This window comes from Peromyscus leucopus, chromosome 3, assembly GCF_004664715.2.
Source record: "Peromyscus leucopus breed LL Stock chromosome 3, UCI_PerLeu_2.1, whole genome shotgun sequence".
NCBI classification, from domain to species: Eukaryota; Metazoa; Chordata; class Mammalia; order Rodentia; family Cricetidae; genus Peromyscus; species Peromyscus leucopus.
The window spans coordinates 9463501-9484579 of record NC_051065.1 but is presented as its reverse complement, the minus strand read 5'-3'; the positions used below and the strand labels follow the sequence as shown (position 1 = coordinate 9484579).

Sequence of the window (21079 nt, the reverse complement as noted above, 5' to 3'; positions counted from 1 at the left end):
CTTGGGTCTGCCGTGTCGGGAAGGTGTGGTACTGCTGCTCGGTCCATGGAGGTACAGCTTGCTGCTGCCACTTCTTGCATCTTGGGGGGTCAAGAAGCTGAACGTTTGGACTTAAAGTGGGGCTGGGGTATAAGCGGCAGAGGACCACAACGGGTGGTCTATGTCTGGCAAGTAGGCTCTATGCACTAAAGGTTCTAAAACCTCCCCCAAGAACACTAGCTAGACACTGAAGACACATGAGCTTGAGGGGGTGGGGGCATTTCACAGTCAAGGCAAAACGGAGTACTAGCCCTCCAGCCTTACAGCAGTGCGCATGAACGGAAGCACAGACCCAAACTCTTTTAAATATTTACACTATTGCCTTTTTAGTGGTGGCCCTAAATTTAGGGGCATAAACTTCCCTATAAGGAGAAGCTAGTCTTTTTTATAGTCAAAAATGTATAAATGAAGCAATTACCTCAGGACATTTTACTGATAACATTGAGCCCATGCTAAATTAGCATCATTGCCTGTCAGCTTGTAATTGACAAAGGTATATTCCAGAAGAGTACATGGTTCTAACTAGAGGGAATACTTTCATCCCAACAGACTGAAAACAGAGCTCTAAAGAAAAGTCAGCAAACAAGCCCATTGCTTGTACTTTTGAAGTCAGGTTGTTTACTGTCCAACTCTTGTAACTAGCACACGTTATGTGACCATTGTCACAGTTGCTGAGAAATGGTCAGCGGACATCCTGCTTTCGTGGTTCGCCTGTTTTCTGTTTGCCTTTCAAGGAAACAGGTGTTTGAGGTGTCAGAGGGCCAGTGAGTAAGATAGATAAGCATCATCATTGGATTGTTCAGATCTTGAAAACGGTGCATTGCAGTCAAACCGTAAACTTGAGGTTGATACAGCAGACACACACAACTTCTGAAATACTCACCACAGAGTTAGGCTACTCTAGCAAATGAAGGTGGTTTGCCCCTTTTAGTGACTCTAAACCTAGTCAGCTCCATTTCCTGGACTAGCTACTAGGGAAAAGATCAAGTATGTTAGGCAAGTGATTAAAGAGAATTTTGGTGTAAAGATGGGCCAATGAACCAATTCGCTCTTCAGACTTGAAGATAATCATCACCACTGATACCATGAGCTGTGGCTTCAGGTTTATCAGCATAAGTCACCTTATGAGAGTGATAGGCCTGCTGAGCTTTGCACTAGGTACCCTCCTGATTTGGACACCAGAGGTAGGTCTGCCAAGAAGACCAGGCCTTTGAGATCACTTAGAACAAATGATGGACTGTCGGATGATGGGCTGTGTATGTAGAAGCATGGGTTCTGATAATGGATGTCATTTCAACAAGGATTGCATGCATGAAGAAATTCTGTCTCTGATGATGGAGCAGAGTGTTCATAAGTGCATACATCTGTAATTCACACAGCTGGCACACTCACAAGCCCCCTAAATTTATGTTGGCTTTGGTAATCCTTACTGCCCAGTTATCATAATTTACCAAGGTAACATTCCTCCCCAGCCAGCCATTACCATCACTGAAACTGCCGTGTTTGGCTCCAAGGCACCAGCCACAGAAGGGCCCTTTGACAGAGCTTCTAGGGTAATCCAGTCCAAAAGTTGCAAATCACATCTGGTGTTTGGCTTTGCAGCATAAGATGAATTTTTCTGGGTGTAGCTGAACGCATGTTCCTTGCTCTTCCCCCTGCCCAAAATTACTAAGGCCATGTAGAATTTCCCGATTGAATCATTGAAATCCCAGACGGCACATTTTTGGAGGTTTTTGTATATCAATCCTTTTTATTTCTTCAGTGAATTTTCCTTTTTGGTTGAAAGGGGACCTTGGATTAACTTTCTTGAAGGTGGGGCAAAAAGACCTCCCACTGCCTGGAACTAACAACAACAAGAATTTAAACACAGAATTCTATATTACTGTTGTTTCCATCATAGCGTGAATAGGAATAAAATGTAGGAAGTTTTCTGGGTCCATCTGCATTGGTGATCGCATCATATTAATAGGACAGTAATGATGTTTTACAGTCTACAGATATTTATGAAAGTGAAACAGGCAACCAGTTTTCTTCCTTCATTTTTCATTTCTACTTGTTGGTTCAGGGCTCCAGGAGACTCTATGAGCACTACCTTTTGTTGAGTTAATGTGGACTTCAAGTGTGTCTCAAGAGGTGAGGTCAGTTTGTTGCCAGACAAGAAGAAGGACACGGGAGTCCATATCTGAAATGCTTGGAACCAGATGTGTTTTACGTTTGGAGGCTTTTATTTTGGAGTTCACAAGTTTTGCCTAATTGAGTGTCCCTAGTTGGAAAATGTATAAAATCCAAAGCCTTTTGAATTGTGCTGAAAAGTTTTGGACTTTGGAGCATAGATGTTCAACCTGTAGTTGGTACTGGATTGCAGAGAGTGGCTTAGGTTAACTTTTTCAAATTTCATCGAAGATCTATTAAAACATGTTATGCAGAAGATACTTTTAGGTACATCTGGATTCAGGGATTAACGTGACTCCTTCTGTGTCACTTTAGAAAGATGTTATGTAATATGTGTGTGTGTGTGTGTGTGTGTGTGTGTGTGTGTGCACCCCAGAAATGATGTAATACGTGTGTGTGTGCACCCCAGAAATTGTGTAATATATGTGTGTGTGTGTGTGTGCGCGCGCGCGCACACCCCAGAAATGATATATTTGATGAAGGTTAACCAGTACTTGGTACATTTATTTTAACCATACCACAGTGATCTGTGTAGAGAAAGAGTGTCTTTGAGAACAAGCTCTGTGTCTTGTTTGTTTTGGGCCCCTGTATAATGGAGTAGACATTCAGAACATCTGTTATTAGTAAATGGGTCGGAAATGGAGATGCCATTATGGGGTAGTGTCGTTTGTAAGTCAGTTGGGGTTTATTTATCTGCTGGATGCTACCTTCCAAAGCTTTTTCGGACCATAGATATGAGTCTTGCCCCCCACTTGACCTGTCTCCTGCACAAGAACAGTAATGATCCATTAAACCACATCGTGATCACTATCATTGGGAGATGAACAAAAGAAAAAGAGATCAAAGCGATTGGCCTCTTAAATTGTTTTATCTTATCTGAAGTTTCGTTCCATGAATTCTTCTTCAAGATTATTGCATTGAATTTTGCTCTCATGAGCCCTTTACAATTTTGGAAAATTAAAGAGTCATTCTCCCTAAGATGACCTTCTTTCAGCAGCGTTCCAGTAAGAGGGCTACGAGCAGCCAGAAGAGGTGTGGTTTGCCTTCCTTGTTTCGGGATGAAGTTTCTTCTTCTCTTCAGCCTGTTTCAGCCTTCACTGTTTTCTCCACCCTGCCCATGTTCTTCCCACTGCTATTTCAAGCAGCCATTGTGATAAGAGCCCTAGCCACTGTCACACATGCTGTTGGAACACTAGAGGCAAAGATAATTACAAGACACACATCTTGGGCAATAAAGCATTCATGGTTCCCTCTTAAAACTCTCATCAACACTGATGACTTTGTCTTTCACAAGCCAAATTGGATGTGGCTGTTGCCAAATTCATGGGTACATTCATTTCAATTTTATTCAGTAGACACTGACTACTGAGTATATTACAGACATTGATTTGCTTTGTGGTCACAAAGAACTCAAGATCCACAGCATTTGCTTCCTACAGAACACCAACTGAAGTACATATGGGAAGAAACAGCGCCTGGAAGGGATACAGACTGTAGTAGGAGCTTTTCACCTAGGATGGAAAGGCTACTTCACCCCACAAGGCCTGGGGGGAACCTTCTTGGAGGAGGAGGTGTGTGAACGGAAGTGGACAGTGAATGTGCTGACACAAAAGAGCATGTGCAAGCTGGGGGTGTGGCCAGTATGACTCGTGTGGGAAATCCCCTATTTTCTACATTGCAGGGGGATGAACACAGGGCATGGCCGATGGTAGAAGATCCATGGCCGAACTGCACAGGGGACAGACCTGAGAGGCTTTGTGTCTGGCTGGGATTTTTTTTTTCTGAAGGCCTTTGAGAGATATGGAGGCAATCTCAAAGGAAAACTTCCGTCAGCCCTCTGAGTGGAAAGAGTAGGATAATGGGCTCACGCTTCGTCCTTGCTTGACTTGAGGTGCTTGGGAAGGGAACATTGTGCCAGAGCTCTCAGGCCTGAGTGAAATAGTCTGAAAAGAAATGACTTGCTGAGGCTGCAGTTGAACACCAGTTGATCTGAGGTGGGGGGACTTGGAGGGCTTTGTAAACACTGAAGTCTGTGGGAAGTGAGATCGGGCTTTCTTCTTTAGACAAGCAGCAATCTCAGTGTAGATGTTCTTCTGTTTTCCAGATGAGCGAATCTTCCTATTGTAAGTCACAGCCACATTTGCCCTCCGCTGCTCTTCCAGCCATAGGAACCGAGGCTTATCAGAACAGATACAGTCTCGGGGACTCTTCTACGGAGTGTGCCTAAGACACGGGGGGCTGCTTGGCCGCACGGTCCATCAACACCTACCTGTTTTGCTGGGCTCTATGACAACATGAGCATAACCACTAGGGCAGGGTGGAAGGTACAGGTCACATGCCCTAAAGTCTGAACTTGGGACTGTGAAGTTCATGATGTGAACACATAGGTAGTTCTGTGAGTTCTGTCTGCTAAGAAAACCATCTGATAGACTACATAGGTAGTTCTGTGAGTTCTGTCTGCTAAGAAAACCATCTGATAGATTGGGGCCTTGCAGGCACTCAAGTTACTGCTAAAGTAGTCAAAGCACAGGAATGATATCCTGCTCAATCAAAAGGTAGGTTCTTAAATGGAGAAGCTTAATCATTAAGTAAAGGAAAGGAGCATTAGGCATAGAAATGCCCCTTAAATGTAAAAGAAACAATAGCAAAAAGCCAAAACCACATGCTTTTTCTTTAATTCAGAGGAAAGATAAATGTGGACTCATGAATCCAATGGATCCAGTTATGATCCATTGAACATAACTGACCTGGTGTTGATGGATTTAGGGTAGGGCATGTGGAAAAATTTTTTACAGGAAAATATTTTAGAAAGTATAGTTGACTCTGGATGATGAAATTATAGCTACCCCCAGTGGAACAAAGGGCAAAGAGCTCCAAATGATTGAAGCATGTGAGAAGATCAGAATGTCGGGGCTGCAGAGATGGCTCAGTGACCCGCTCAGTCCTCACTTCTAGAACAGAAGAAGCTGAGTTTGGATTTGGGGTTTCAAACCATGTAAAAAGCTAGCCCGTGCTATGATGGCTAGACAGGAGGATCCATGGGACGTGATGGCCACTGAATCTCCGGATTCAGTGAGAGATCCCATCTCAAGGGAATCAGGTATACATTGATAAAACAGCATCTTTCTTTGGCCCCTGTGGATGCCCATGGGTGCACACACATATACCACACACACATATGTTACACACACATACACAGAAAAAGAAAAGAAATGAAAATATCAGGATGACAAATAGCTAAATACCTCCAAGTGAGGTAGGTTTATACCAGTGAGCTGCTGTTTAGAGTGAGGAGATTTGAGGGAAGCAAAAGGCTGGGCATTTGAATGTGTAAAGCTACGGTCTGTGCAAAGCAGTGAATACAGTATAAGATAATCTGAGAGGGAAATAAAGGAAATAACATGACTGGTAGTTTGGGATGGTGACGGAGACATGTGCTACAAGATTGATTTTGCCGATAATTAAATAGTAGCTCTCACGAGTTTCTCTTAGCCAGCCTGTTGGCCTTTCTTTCTGCCTCCCTCTCCTCTCTTCCTCCCCTTTAGCTGTCTCTCTTCCTTGGGTCTTAACTGTATATAGTTCAGGTTTGTCTTGACCTCGAGTTCCTCCTGCCTCAGCTTCCCACAGTACTGAGATTGCAGTTGTAGGCTACTCTGCCTGTCTGGGCCTGTTTTCTTACAAAGAAAAGTACTTGGGCAGAATGACCATAGCAGCCCTAGGCTCTTGTCTACTTCTTTGCCTCTATTTCATAGCAGTACTATTTGCAGCAGAACGTATTGTATTAATGTTAGTAAAAAGTCAAAGCTGCTCATTCTGTTTTCTATATCCTTTAATACTTTTTGGTCCTTTTCTAAAAATTACACCAAATACATAGATCCCAGCAAAATTCTAAAAATCATAATTATGTGTTTTATGAGCATTTAGCAGAGATAGAGGTGACCGAAATTCCAGGATGTATATACTAGAGAATTTGTAGCAAATAAACACAGATGAGATAGTGGCTGTGAAAATATTTATAGTATATACAATAGCATTTAAATGTTTATCTTATTAGATTAAGTGGCCAGTTTCTTTCATGTTTCTGAATTGGAGGGGTGCCATAGAACTGATTATTTCTTGAAACAAAACATTTGCTAATGTTTTAAATGCTATTCTTTTAGTGAACATAGAGCATCATGGCCGCATATGTATTACTGCAGACAGTTGAACATCACGGTGGTCCCGAGAAGCATTGTCCCAGATTTCCTTCTTGGTGTTGCCGGTGCCAGTTTTTGCTGCTGTTGTCCTGTGGTTTTTGACAAGATTTTTCGTGTAGCCAGGATGACCTAGAACTCACAATCCTTCTGCCTCAGCCGCCAGAGTGCAAGGATTATAGGCCTGCACACTATTCCCACCTGCCAGTATTTTTACAATCATCTTAGAGACAAGATGGTATAAAGATCACGTGAGATACTTTGTGTTCATTCCAGCAGCGATAGCAGGATATTTCTACATTCCATTTTTAACAGCTTCTGGTACATATTGTTACTCTGAAGGTTGGATAGTACCAAGGCCTTCCCCCTAGTCGGCCCTCCATAACCGCAGCAGTGGGGGTTGGGGTGGAGAAAAAGGTGTGCTTATGCAATGCATGATGAGCAGAGCCGTGGTGGCAGCTGGGTCAGAAGGATGACCCGGGAGCTGGACTGACACACTGAGAACAGTAAAATCAATGCCACAGATTTAATACAACTGAAATTTTAACGGACTCACAGGTGAAATCCTGCCCGGAGGTTTTCAAACTTTCAGAAAATTTTTATGGCCTCTGGACGAGGGGAAAAAAAACGAACTTTGGCTAAAACCAATTTGAAGAGCTTCTGGGGCTTTGTTGGGTTGACTTACACAATCACAAGAACAATTGAGATCCCAGGTGCCCAGTGCTGGGCCTGGCTGGGGGTCCAGCATTAATGGTGGTGGCTCCCTGAGCTGCACGGGTCCCTGAAGCTCCTTCCTGGACAGGTTGGGGGGTGTACTGTGAGGTTTACTGCCGTTCTCAAGTCTCCCTTTAAAAACCACCCATTGCTCAGGAACAAAACTCGGTAAAAGTTCTGTCAGTTGAGAAACTAGAGGCTTTTACCGTGGAAAACTGGAATAAACAAGACATTTTAACCACCTTAATGTCTGCAGGACTAACTTGGGAAATAGTGCAATGCTGTCTTGTCAGAGAATGCAAAAAACTAGTGGATTTTCGGCTCAGAGAAAGTGGAGGTTGGAGCAATTATAGAAGGTCAATAAACTGTGAGGAAGATTGAATTGTGAAAAGAAGTGACTTTGGGTTGTCAATGTTAACAACATAAACTAGTACTGAGGTAGAAATTACACAGTCACGTGCAGTCTTATGCAGACAGCATGGCTTTTTACCTAGACAGCTACCTGTGTGACCCGCCTAGGATGAAACAGAACTTCTTGTCATTTCTAAAAATTGCCTCATTCCTCTCCAGCCCTGAATAACCACTTCCTGTTCTCTGCCATCAGATGAGAATTTTGAAAGCTTTATGGATCCACTTGGACACATGTTTTAGTACTGTTCTGCAAATTTAAATATCCACTTTTTAACCCAGCTACTTCAATTTCAGTCACACAAAAGAAATGAGTGTTTTTAAAGTGTACATGAAGCTGGGCGGTGATGGCGCACGCCTTTAATCCCAGCACTTGGGAGGCAGAGGCAGGCGGATCTCTGTGAGTTCGAGGCCAGCCTGGGCTACAAAGTGAGTTCCAGGAAAGGCGCAAAGCTACACAGAGAAACCTTGTCTCGAAAAACCAAAAAATAAAAAATAAAAATAAATAAATAAAAATAAAAAAATTAAGTGTACATGATAAACAAAGTAATGGCATCCTTAATTATAGTGGGCTAAAGCTGGAAATCAATCTAAGTATCCATTAATAAGAGACTAAGTATCTCGTGTATACACACAATGAGTAGTATTCAGCCATGAAGAGGAATGAAAATTCTGTACTACCGTATGGATAGATTTCAGTAATGCTATGGGCTTCCATGGGTATGAAGTGTAAGACTGTAACTTTTCATGAAGATTTGATGACAGTTTGATTTCACATATTAGCATACACGGGGAAATTTCTTCCCCTGTCAGGAAAGGACTTATGTAAACACAAGTTAGAGACAAGTAGAAAAAAAAAAAATAAACAAATACCAGCAGTTCAGATTGGCTCGTGAGAAATATGCAGTTAGCATACCTTGTTTCTATAGAGAGTGACGGGTGAATTGTGTGGTTTTATTTTTGAATTATAATACTGTGTGTGTGTGTGAGAGAGAGAGAGAAAGAGAGAGAGAGAGAGAGAGAGAGAGAGAGAGAGGAGAGAAGAGAGAGAAGAGAGTGTGTGTGTGTGTGTGAGAGAGAGAGAGAGAAAGAAGTGTGTGTGTGTGAGTGAGTGAGAGAGAGAGAGTGTGTGTGTGTGTGTGTGTTTGTGTGTGTGAGTGTGTGTGTGTTTGGATTGAGCCTCCAGGGCCTTGTGCATGTTAACTGTATGATCTATTACTGAACTATACCCCAACCCAAATTCCTGTTCTCAAGAGGATTTTATGGTAATTATTGCTAAATGCCACTTATAAAAGAGGCCACTGTAGAGTTAGTCTGTCGTCACAAAACAAACTGAACACTCTACTTAGAGTTGTGTTTTATTCTCTTCTACAGAATACAATTTCTGAGTATGTTCCTGACAGTGTGAGCACACAGATAACTTGTTAGCCTCAGCTCAGAGCCTCTTATAATAACTTTTCCATGACGAATCTGAGAGTCTCTTCCTTTATCTTGTCACGTTATCCTCTTCTGCAGTGGCAAAGCATGAAATTACAGGGGCAGCGAAGCTGCAGAAAGCAGATTGGTGACCACCATGTGCAGGAGGGCAGGGTGGAGGCAAGCACCAAGGCCAGCCAGGGGCTTCTCTGTGGCCGTGGGTAGTCTTTATCTTGCTGGGATGGCAGTGTTACATGACTCTAGCTATTATAGACACATGCTAAAACACACGTAAGAGGGTGAAATGGAGCAAAGTCAAAGTTTGTTCAAATGACTGCAGCAATATCAGCTTAGTTTTTGGTTCATGGTACCGTGGTTATAGGAAATATAACCATTTGAGGAAGTTGAGTGAAGCATTCAAAGATCTTTGTACTATTTCCACATTTTACTATACTTCTAAAGTTAGCAAAAATTACATTAAAATTTGTAATAGGCAGCAGTTACCAAGCCTCAGCTTGAGAGGGGGGCCAGGAATCAAAGAGTGACCATAGTGCAAGAGGCCTGTAATAAATTAACCCCTTCTAGTTTCTTATAATGAACTCAAAATACCAGCGTCTGCCTCTGATTTGAACGTTACTTGCTGAAATGTGTTAATGACGTGATGTCCTGCAGCAGGTACAATGCAAAGGGAGCATTCAAGCTTTCACTGGCAGTTTGAGTATTGTGCATCTGCTAGATGTGCGGCTTAACAGTGCTTGATGCCTCCATCTGTTGTCTGTCCTCTGTCTGTCTGTCTGTGTCCGGCTCCACCAGTGTATTTGTTGAGGAACCTGCTTTACATATTTTGACAACAGAATTCTCCCTCTATCAGCGCTCTTAACCTTTACATTGTTAGTGTTTATGTAACAAGCTGTAGAAAGAGAGAAAAGCAGTGGGGACCACGGCCCGCCTGTCCCCAACAGTGACAGTGTAACACTGTTGAAGGAGTTTAGATGTCATGCACTCTTCTTATCTCTGCATATTAAATACTTCTTAAATTAGTAATGCATACCAGGTCAAGATTTCAAGGTCATTCTGGGCTATGTGATGATTTTGAGGCCAGCCTGGGCTACATGAGACCGTAATTGAAACAAATGAACAAACAGGCATCTGTGGTATGGGTGGTGGTGGTGATGAAGTTTTACTTGAATATGGTTTCTGAGATCTGGACCGCAAAGCCCTCCTTCCTTTCAGTTCTGTGTTCATATTGTTCCCAGCAAAGGTCTAGGAAAGGCTAGGTCTGTTTGTCCCACACCAGAGGTCGATAAGTCCACAGACGATGCTGTGGCAGAAAGAAGCTTATCATGATAAGCCAGCTCACGGGAAGAGACAGGGACTGTCTTGTCTGACTGGGCCATCTGCCTAGAGGCTTATGTGGGGCTGGTTACTATGGGAGATGAGTGATCACAGGCTCTACACACCTTCGCACATGTAGAGGCACATGTCCACATATATCTGATTCTAATGGCCCAGTGAAGGGAGCTTTTCAGTTCTCCAAGTGTCGAGAGCTGAGGTCATTGTCGTCCCTCTCAGTTCCTGCCTTGCTAAGTAGTCCTGACACATTACACATGCACACAATAGACTGGGAGGACACATTGCACATGCACACAATAACACATTGCACATGCACACAGTAACACATTGCACATGCACACAATAACACATTGCACATGTACACAATAACACATTACACAAATATTTGTTGTGGAAGAAGAAACAGTTTTCTTTCAAGGAATCACTTTCATCTGCTGCCACTGGCTGATTGAGATTCCTGTACGGTTTTCCTTTGTCATCCTTTCGAAGTTGCAAACAGCCCCGTGGAGAGATGTCTAGGGCCTTTCAGATATGGAGGGTGAATTTTGAGGCATATGGGGAAAAGCACAGTTGTAATTACCTTTAGTGGCCAAGCTTTCTTTCCAGCCCTGGTTTATGTTGAATTAAGAAAATATTTGGGGGACTGGCAGGATGGTTCAGTAGGGAAGGGTGCTTGTTGCCAAGCCTGACTACTGAGGTTTGACCCCACAACCTACATGGCTCAATGAGAGAAAATGGACACCTGAAAGTTGTCCTCTGACCTCCACACAGGTGCTGTGGTATACACATACCTCTCCCAAATAAATCTTATTTGTTAAAAAGAAGGTATTTCTGTGTCAGAGTGAAAATCTGGTTCACAAGCGCTAGAGAAATACCAACTGTCCCATTTTGAAAGAAGGGAGTTCCGATTTATATGACATAGCCCCAAAGAGCACGTCCTTCGGTCAGTTGTACCTGTGTTTGTTTGTAAACCATCCAACAGCTCACAGCGGTCCATCCCTCCTCCAAACTTCATAAAATGGTCTTTGTGTGTGACAAACTAGGCTTTAATAGGAAAGGAGATTGATCATGAATTTGAATGAGAAAACTTGGACACTTCAAAATGTTTGATGCGCGGACCCTTTACAAACTATATGTAGCCGGGCAGCAGTGGCGGTGCACGCCTTTAATCCCAGCACGTGGGAGGCAGAGGCAGGTGGATCGCTGTGAGTTCCAGGCCAGCCTGGGCTACAGAGCGAGATCCAGGACAGGCACTAAAACTACACAGAGAAACCCTGTCTCGAAAAACAAAACAAAACAAACCAACCAACCAACCAACCAACCAACAAACAAACAAACAAAAAACACCTATATGCATCAGAGAGTTTTCTATGTCTCCTTGACTCTGACTTGGGGATTTGTAAAAAGTGCTGTTTAAAAATGTGTTTGAATTTCTGAAACTTAATACGAAGGAAACCTGTCTTAATCTAACTAAAGAATACCTTCTTTAGCTCTGTGGGTATTTTAAACTCAGATTAATTTTTATAACTGCCAAAAAGGTCCTATTTACATTTAATATCACAGGTATTTGTGTAACAGCTAAATTTATATATTTATATCAATTCTCTGCTCAAAATCAAGGTATAAGATGCATGTTTTAAAATAGAAGATGATTTCTAAAGACTGGGTCTGGTGAATTTTAAACATAAATTACTGACAAAATAACACAGCATTTTGACACAGTAGGAAAGAGCTGGGATTCTTGTGTAACAGCTTCAATATTCTTAATTTGAACTGTCTTGGGCTCTCCTGGCTAATCTTGTGTTGTTGAAGCATCGTCCCTTTGATTGCACATTGACAGGAGTTCTTGCTCTCTTTCTCTTGGACAGATATCAGCTTACCAAAGTCGGCAACAATATGTTACACAGCCGCCCTGCTCAAAGCAAGAGCCGTGTCTGACAAGTAAGTGAGCGGTCCGGGCGCTCGCTCGTGTCTCCCTGTGCTGACCAGATGGAAGGAGACCTCTTGCCTTCTCCGGAAGCTTCTCTTGGTCCTTGTGACCCTGCTTAAAAGCATGCATTTCCCCAAGGCAGCTGATCTTCTGTTTTACTACTAGGAAGAGGAGGTGTCTGTCCCCACTTGTCGGAAGGGTGTGTGGTCCCTAACACAGATGATTTACATTAAATTACATTCCTCTGGGGTGAATTTTTTTCTTACTTTTTATTTTATTTTTTTTTGTCAGACGGTAGAGCCAAAGGACTGCTTGGGATTTGCACAGAAAATTCTGTCCTCTGCTCGTTTTGTGTGTCCCCTTCCCTTCCGCTGTCTGTTCCTGGGCCCCGGTGTGGCAGTGGGGACGGGTCTCTCCCACTCTTCCCTCGCCCCTCCTGCTCTGCTTCCTTTTGAGATGCCCCCTCAGTGGGACATTTGCCCGTTTTATTCAGGCAGGTGACTATGGCACATAGCCATTCCACAAGTGTCCAAAGGATAACCGGTCAGGTTAAAGAGGACAGACGGAGTGTTTTTGAGTCAGTCCATGAATGCTTACACTTCCCTGATAGAGTCCAGCTCCCCTGTAGCCTCTGGTGCAGAGAGCAGGTAACGGCCTCTGCGGCGTCAGACAGGTTTGCTGTTAGGTGTGTGTGCGCTTCAAAACTGGAGTAATTTTCTTTCATTCTTTTTTATCCTGTAGATCGCCAGTACCTACTGCAACATCTTTTCTCCCTACACAGCGAGCGACTCCAGCTTGGGAGGGCAGGGCCAGGGTTGTCACAGCTTGCCCTGTGGTGTCTGCCTGCCAAGCACAGCTCTGGAGTTAGCCCTGGGTGTGAGGTGAGAAAGAGATTGCATGGTCTGGTTTTTTTTTTTTTTTCTTTTTTTTCATTCCCTTGGGTGGGTGTCTTGCCCACAGTTTGGGCATGCACACCCTCCTGCTGGAACAGCCCACACAGGCTGGCCTGTTGCTGAAGCTGTGGCCATAGCCTCCACCACAGTACTGCCGTGGGGTGGGAGCTTCCCTTAAAATTCTCCCAGTTCAGTTTTTAACCAAGTGAGCTCTTCTGTAACCTAGTTTTCTCTTTTTCCTCCACTGTCTGCCCTTGCCAGTCCTACCTCTGCTCCCACCTAGGCAGGTACCTTGCAGGAAATTTAGATTAGCTATTTAGACAGTGAGTTGACAGCTGAATATAATTCCCGCCGCCATTCCATGGAAGCAGGGTCTCTGCTTCTGCTGGGGTTTTTGTTAGCCTTGGTGGAAGGGGTCACGCAGAGGTCCCCTGGAGAGGAAGCTGGGAGAGCTTGTGCCATGGGCTCACTCTGCTCATAGGGCCCTTGATGTATACTTGCTCCCTGGGTAGCTGCCCAAGCCGTGGTCTCAACTGCATGTTTGTCTTTCTGCTTTTCAGATTCTCTCCGGAGGCCGCATCTCGGCGGGGGCTGAGCACAGCGGAGATGAATGCGGTAGAGGCCATTCACAGAGCTGTGGAATTTAATCCGCACGTGCCAAAAGTGAGTCTTTGCATCCCCTGGGAGCTCATTATGATAGTAGAGAGAGCATTTGCTGGCCACAGTGCCCTGTCCCCAGGATCCCCAGTTATAAAACACTGAATTGCAACCAACAAATGTTGGGACCTGTGCAGTCTATAGGCATTTATAGCCTCATTTTTGAGCAAAAACTACGCTCAAGGGAACTTGGGGGAAGGGGCTGGTTTTCAGGGTAAACATAATAAAATAAACTGATAAACCTTGTCTAGGCAACTAGGTTCAGAAAGTTTAAAATTAGCTGAAGTGAAGATCCTGAAAGGTTGATAGGAATTTTACACCAGTTTTAGTCTTGTGTGAGGCAAATTCTGGAAATAAACCTTATGCACAGCACTCTTTAAAAACAACTAATATGGCATTCCATGTTTCTACAGATAAATGTAGGTAATCAGTACTGGCTAGAAAAAATAGGAGAAACCACAGAGTATGCAGTGTTTTGATTTGTGAGTGTCACTTTAAATCTTAGACGCAGTGAAAGGATTTGTCTTCATGGTTAAACCCCATGATACACAGGTGGTAAATGCTCGATATTTTTTCACATATTCTTTCTGAAGTTGATTTTAATGGAATCAAATCAAGGCAAAAGATATTTCTGGAATGTTTTATTCATGAGCTGAATATATATTTGGGGCTTCTCTGAAATTATCTGCTCTGTGGTAGGTATTTAGCTGTGGGTCTTTTTCAGTCTGTTGATATTCAGCACGTTTAGCCTCTGAGAAACTAATCCTGCAACTCACATCACATGTTACATGGCATAAGTATTTGAGAAAGACCTCCTGGTGCAATGATAAAAAAACCCTGCTTGCATTGTTGCAGTGCTAGAGCAAGAGGGTGGAGAGAGACAGACAGACAGACAGACAGAGAGAGACAGAGACAGAGACAGAGAGAAGACAGAGAGACAGAGACAGACAGAGACAGAGACAGAGAGGGGAGGGGGAGGAGAGAGAGATGTATGGAGTTACCTACTTTATTTTGTTGATATTGAAAATGGTAGAGATAGTGATCTAATATCATTCCTGAGGTTTTACTTAAGTCTAAGTTATGATTTCACTTAATGGGAAATTGAAGAGTGGTCCAGAGTGGCATTTTTGCATAAGGATGTATTTAACCACTCCAGTGCTAGTGGCTAATCAGCAAAATATTTACAGAGGCTTGGGGGTTATATGTAGGATGCTAAAAGCATGAATCTTTACAATATTTTGAGCCTAAGCCAAAATGTGATTGAACTCTGATTAAAATGTAAAACTAGTAACAAAAGTTGTTCTCAATTATAGTAAACTGAAGCCATCTATTAATATTTATTGGATACTCACTCATACTACAGAACTATTCTGTAAACATAAGTAAGGCACTTTTGTAGGAATTATTGAGCAACAGAGCCCAGGATTCTGAGGTAAAAACTTGGGTTCAAGTTCTGGCTGTCCTTTATGTACCACATAACCTTGGGATCAAGTGCCTCAGAGCTCATCTTCCAAATGATAAAAATATAAGCCTTGCCTGTCTTTGGGAATAAGGCTCAAATGAGATAAGATATTTGAAATTTTTATAAAACACTTGTCTCAGTCACTGTTCTATCGCTGTGAAGAGACACCATGACTGAGGTACTATGAGAGAAAGAAAGCATTTAAGTGGAGGCTTGCTTGCAGTTTCAGAGGGTGAGTCCATTGTAATGGCAGGGAGTATTTAGGCCTGCCTGCAGGAGCAGGAGCTGAGAGATACATCTGATCCATAGGTAGAGAGGAGGTGGGGGAGGGGCAGAGCACCAGCTCCTTGGCCTGGCGTGGGCTAATGAAACCTGAAAGCCCGCCCCAGTGACAAGTGACCACTTCCTCCAACAAGGCCACACCTGTTCCAACAGAGCCCCACCTCCTAATCTTTTCAATCATATCAAAGAATTACACTCTCTGGTGATTAAACTTTCAAATATATCAAATATTTGAGGCCCTGGAAGTCTCAAACCACCACAACACACAATACTTGAATACCATTTATGTGTAAATGCTTAAAGTAATTGATATTAGCTTGTCAGGGGCCCCTCAAGCCTAGGAGAACATCCCAGTTTTTCCAGTCACCCTCTTAAGGGCCCTGTCATCATGAGCAGGGAGTCTGGATGGTTCTGTTGTTTAGATATTTTGATGGCATTGCCATTTAATTCTGTGATAATGGAAATCATTCAAGCTCTTAGGAATAGTTCAAAATTGCTGTGGAAAAGTTTGACAATCATTTGGCACGTCTGCCAATTCTAATGATTCTAAAAGTGGAAATGGTTCCAATGTTGCTTTCATTGATACATGGTAATTGCACATATTTATGGGATAGAATGCGGCATTTCAATCCATGTACACAATGCATAATGATCTCATTAGGGAAATTGTCCTATCTGTCGTCTCAGACACACAGCATTTCTTTAGGAGCATTTCAAATGTTTGATCTCACTCCATTTTCTAACCATGAGAGCAGAGAAAAGAGTGTGTTATACTTTCAGTCCTGACTTGGTCAGGATTTACTGATTTTAGTTCAAAGTTTCGGCCCATCATGGTGGGGAGACACAGATTCCAGGAAGAAGAGAGCTAGCAAGGGAACAAGGGAGGGAGGGAGGGAGGGTAGGAAGGAGCCGGTGAGAGGGGAGAGTGGGATCTGAAAGGGAGTAAACCTGTGTAGTGCAGCTACTGTTCTCCTTTCTTCCATCTGGGCTTCTAGCCTAGAACGGTGTTGCCACTTCCTCTGAAAAGACTCTCAAAGACACTCAGAGCTTCTCCAGTCTCCTAAGTGCTTCTCCAGTGAAGTCAACTAACAAGATGAACCGTTACAAATTCACCCCTGCTGACACCCAAACACATCTCCTAAATCACAGCAGTCACCTTGGGGTCCCCAGAGGCTCGTATCCATTTTTTTCTTTGAAATGGGTGTGTACTTGCTCACGTGTGTGAGTGCACGTTTGTGTGGGAGCTAAAGCACTATCTCAGATGTTCCTTGGGTGCCATCACCTGCTTGTTGTTGCTGTTTGGGTTTTGTTTTTGAGACAAGGTCCACCCGTTTCCACTTCTCTGGTATTGGGAATAGAAGTGCATATGGCCATACTCAGTACTTCATTGTTGTTTTTTGGGTTTTATTGTTGTTTTGGGGGCTTTTTTTTTTTGTAGGGAAATCAAATTTTGGTCCTCTTTCTTCTAAGGTAACTCTTTCCTTACCAAGCTTATAACTCAACTGTCATGTACTCCTTATAGTACAGAATGCACTCAGCCTATCTCCAAGACTCTTAATAGTCTAACAATGTTAGACTAAAAGCCCGAATTCAAGGCCTCTTCTGAGATGCGACACAAATGGTTAGCCTTGAAGTCCTTTAAAATCAAAAATCAATTCATAGACTCTCAGTACACAGTGGCACAGGGCAAGCTTTCCTTTTTCAGAATGACAGAATAGGAAAACACAGAGGAGGGATTGGACCAGAGCAAGACGAAAACCCGGGTAAATATTTAATCTTGAAACTCTATCATTGGTATCGGGACCGCATGGTAGCATGGTACAAATTCCCAAGGGCTTTGGCAGACCGACCACTGCTACCTTTCTGGCTGGAGCCCATGCTGCCTCTTTCTTGGACTGGCTCTGCTTCCTGCCTTTGCTTTCGGATGTTCCCAGTTCCTGGAGTCTGACTTCCAAGGGTCTTTGTTCCACCTTTGGCTTTATTGTCATAGCTTCACTCGTCACCCTCTCCAAGAGGACCTGAAGAGAAATTTATCCTGCTGCATGTTACCTGGCCTTTCTTAGAAATTAGTATAGAAGATTCTATTGGTGAAATTATTAAGGCCACTCCGCGTAGTTAAAAGGGAAGTTAATTTAGTGGTGTAACTTACAAATGAAGGGATAGGTAGGTTGCAGGGTCTAGGAAAGGCATGGTGCAGTCTGGAGGTATTCTCTGGAGAACTCTGCTCAGTCTACCCCCAGTGTCCAGGGTCCAGGAACCGAGACAGCAGGTGCATCCGGATCTCGTGTCTTCAGGGTCCTCTCTTGGCCCCGCCTTGTAGGCGTGACAGTTACTGAAGCCTCAATGAGGGTTGGAACTTTCAGATCAAAGCTGGAATGGCTACCCACTACAAGAATCTGTGATCCATAATTTTTACTTTCTGCGTGTCTGCAAAACTAGCACAATGTGTATGATTGCCAAGTCTTCTGCCAGGAGAAGGTCCCTAGGGCCACAGCTGCAGTAGCCTCTGAGAGCCCAGATGAATGAGCATGAGAAAACACTTCCATTAATGGCTCTGTGTAGGGTGAGAGAACTGGAGTGTCTACTTCTCCAAGAAAAATCTTTGAGATTAGTTAAAACTTTTATACCTATGAACCTGGGATAAATGGTGTCTGGACACTTTCTAAGATGTCCTCAAAGTATCCTTCACACTGTCCTGATACTAAGTATTTAGTTTGATTGTTTGTTTTGTTTTGTTTTGTTTTGTTTTGTTATCACTGTTCTCACTGTAAACTTGGCTAAAACCAACAAGCAGTAACCATGCTATCACCTGAATTATTGACTGCCTTGACATTCTGTCCACTAGATAATTAGCCTACCACCTTTAAACTCAGTCTGCCTGATTTAGAGTACTAAGACATGGATAAAAATGTAGACAAATTATTTGTCACACTAGCACAGATGGCCCCTGGTCCAATTCCTATTGAGTATAGTCTTTCCTGCCTACATTCCTAAGCATTCTTATCTTATAAACACCCACCAGAATTGCCTACTAATCTCTGCTTATAGCATTCTAGACTTTGTCCAGCCCAGTTCTTCATACATTTCCAACTTCTTGCTACCAAGCAGTTCCAAAGGCTTTTGAACCACATCGTCAAATATCACAACAATGACCCCACTTTTCTGGTGTGAGCTTTCTGTGTTTAAGGTATTGCCTTCATGCAAAAGAGCCTGAGGGAGCAGTTAAAAGGAGAGATTGTTTTGACTAGTAGTTTCAGTCCATCATGAGAGAGGAGTGTGGCAGAATGGAGCAGGTTGGATCATGGCAGCTAAGAGAGGGGGAAACAGTGAAAGTGGGAGAGGAGAGGTGAGAGAGGAGGAGGAGAAAGGGGGAGAGGGAGGGAAGAGGGGAGGAGGGGAGAGGGGAGGAGGGAGGGGGGAGAGGGGGAGAGTGGGAGAGGGAGGGGAGAGAGAAGGAGGGGAGAGTGGGAGAGGGGAGGGGAGGAGAGAGGGGAGGAGGGGAGAGGGGAGAGGGGAGGTGAGAGAGGAGGAGGGGAGAGTGGGAGAGGGGAGGGGAGAGAGGAGGAGGGGAGAGTGGGAGAGGGGAGGGGGAGGGAGAGAGGAGGAGGGGAGAGTGGGAGAGGGGAGGGGAGAGAGGAGGGAGGGGAGAGGGGGGGGAGAGGAGGGGGAGAGGGGAGGAGGAGGGAGAGGGGAGAGGGAGAGGGGAGAGGGAGAGGGGAGAGAGGGGAGAGGAGGGAGAGGGGAGAGGGGGGAGGGGAGAGGGAGGGGGAGAGGGAGGAGGGGAGAGTGGGAGAGGGGGAGGGGAGAGAGGGAGGAGAGGGGAGAGGGGAGAGGGAGAGAGGAGGAGGGGAGGGGGAGAGGGGAGGGGGGGGAGGGGAGAGGGAGAGAGGAAGGGAGGGGAGAGAGGAGGAGGGAGAGTGGGAGAGGAGGAGAGTGGGGAGGGGAAGAGAAGGAGGGGAGGGGAGAGAGGAGGAGGGGAGAGTGGGAGAGGGAGGGAGGGGAGGGGAGAGAGAGGGAGGGGAGGGGAGAGGAGGAGGAGGGAGAGTGGGAGAGGGGAGGGGAGAGGAGGAGGGGAGAGTGGGAGAGGAGGGAGAGAGGAGGAGGGGAGAGTGGGAGAGGGAGGGGAGAGTGGGAGAGGGGAGGGAGAGAGAAGGAGGGGAGTGGGAGAGGGGAGGGGAGAGGGAGAGGAGAGGAGAGAGAAGGAGGGAGAGTGGGAGAGAGAGGAGGGAGAGAGGAGGAGGGAGAGAGGAGGAGGGGAGGGAGAGAGGAGGAGGGTAGAGTGGGAGAGGGAGGGAGGAGGGGAGAGGGGAGAGAGGAGGGAGAGTGGGAGAGGGGAGGGAGGGGGAGGAGGGAGAGAGGGAAGGGGAGGGAGAGAGGAGGAGGGGAGAGGGGAGAGGGGGAGGGGAGAGGGGAGGGGAGAGTGGGAGAGGGAGGGGAGAGAGAAGGAGGGGAGAGTGGAGAGAGGAGGGGAGATGGGGAGAGGGGGAGGGGAGAGGGGAGGGAGAGAGGAGGGAGAGAGGGAGAGGAGGGGAGAGGGGAGGAGGGGAGAGGGGAGAGAGAAGGAGGGGAGAGGGGGAGAGGGGAGGGGAGAGGAGGAGGGGAGAGTGGAGAGAGGAGGGGAGATGGGAGAGGGGGAGGGGAGAGGGGAGGGAGAGAGAGGGGAGAGAGGGAGAGGGAGGGGAGAGGGGAGGAGGGGAGAGGGGGAGAGAGAAGGAGGGGAGAGGGGGAGAGGGGAGGGGAGAGAGGAGGAGGGGAGAGTGGGAGAGAGACGTAGAAATATATTTGCTTGCACTGCTCAGCTTTTTTTTCTACTTTTATTTCATCAGGGCCCCTAGCCTAAGGGATGTTGCTGCCCACATTCAGAGTAGGTCTTCTCTTCTTAGTCAGTCCTCTCTGAAAATGCTCACAGACACACCCAGAGATGTGCTTTTCAAGCCAGTCAAGTCGACAGTCAGCATTACTGTCACAGATGGAGTATCTGGGTTCCCTTGTTTCCCCTTATTGGTGAGTGTACTGTTGGAGACTTCTGCTTACATTTCACAAGCTAAGGTCTCTGGTCTTCTCCAACTTGGTGTCTATTTTTGTTATTAGAGAGGACACTCCCCTGCTCCAGAAGAGACATTCTTCTTTAACCTAGAAGCAACACACCTCACTAGGTTGCAAGTCAGCAATAGCTTGTTAGAACTGTTTACTTATCCAGCACTACCCTGCTCCAACAGAATGATCAGAGGTGTCCTGCCAATTTTACCTCATCATGAAGGGGATATTTTTTTTTGAAGACAGGATTTCTCTGTGTAACAGCCTTGGCTGTCCTGTAACTCACTTTGTAGACCAGGATATCCTCGAACTCACTGAGATCCACCTGCCTTTGCCTCCTGAGTGCTGGGATTAAAAGTGTGCACCACTATGCCCAACTCGGGCATAATCTTACTGCTGCCTGCAAGCTTCTGTATCCTCCAGTGGTATCCAGTCCTAAAGCCGAGTGTTCTGTGCCGTAACAGTACAGTCAGACTCATCTCGAGAGCGCGCACTGCGCACCAGGCACTGGGACACCCATCAC

At 45.0% G+C, this 21079-nt stretch overlaps 1 protein-coding gene across 5 annotated transcripts in view; it reads left to right on the top strand.

Moving 5' to 3' along the window:
- The window catches only part of St7 (suppression of tumorigenicity 7), a 246813-nt gene that overhangs the window by 193816 nt on the left and 31918 nt on the right, over nt 1-21079 (top strand). For all 5 annotated transcript variants that reach the window (XM_028871758.2, XM_028871757.2, XM_028871759.2 and 2 more), the window contains 2 exons: nt 12164-12236; nt 13679-13781. In XM_028871758.2, coding sequence (XP_028727591.1) covers nt 12164-12236; nt 13679-13781 — 176 coding nt within the window. The remainder of the gene's footprint in view (nt 1-12163; nt 12237-13678; nt 13782-21079) is intronic.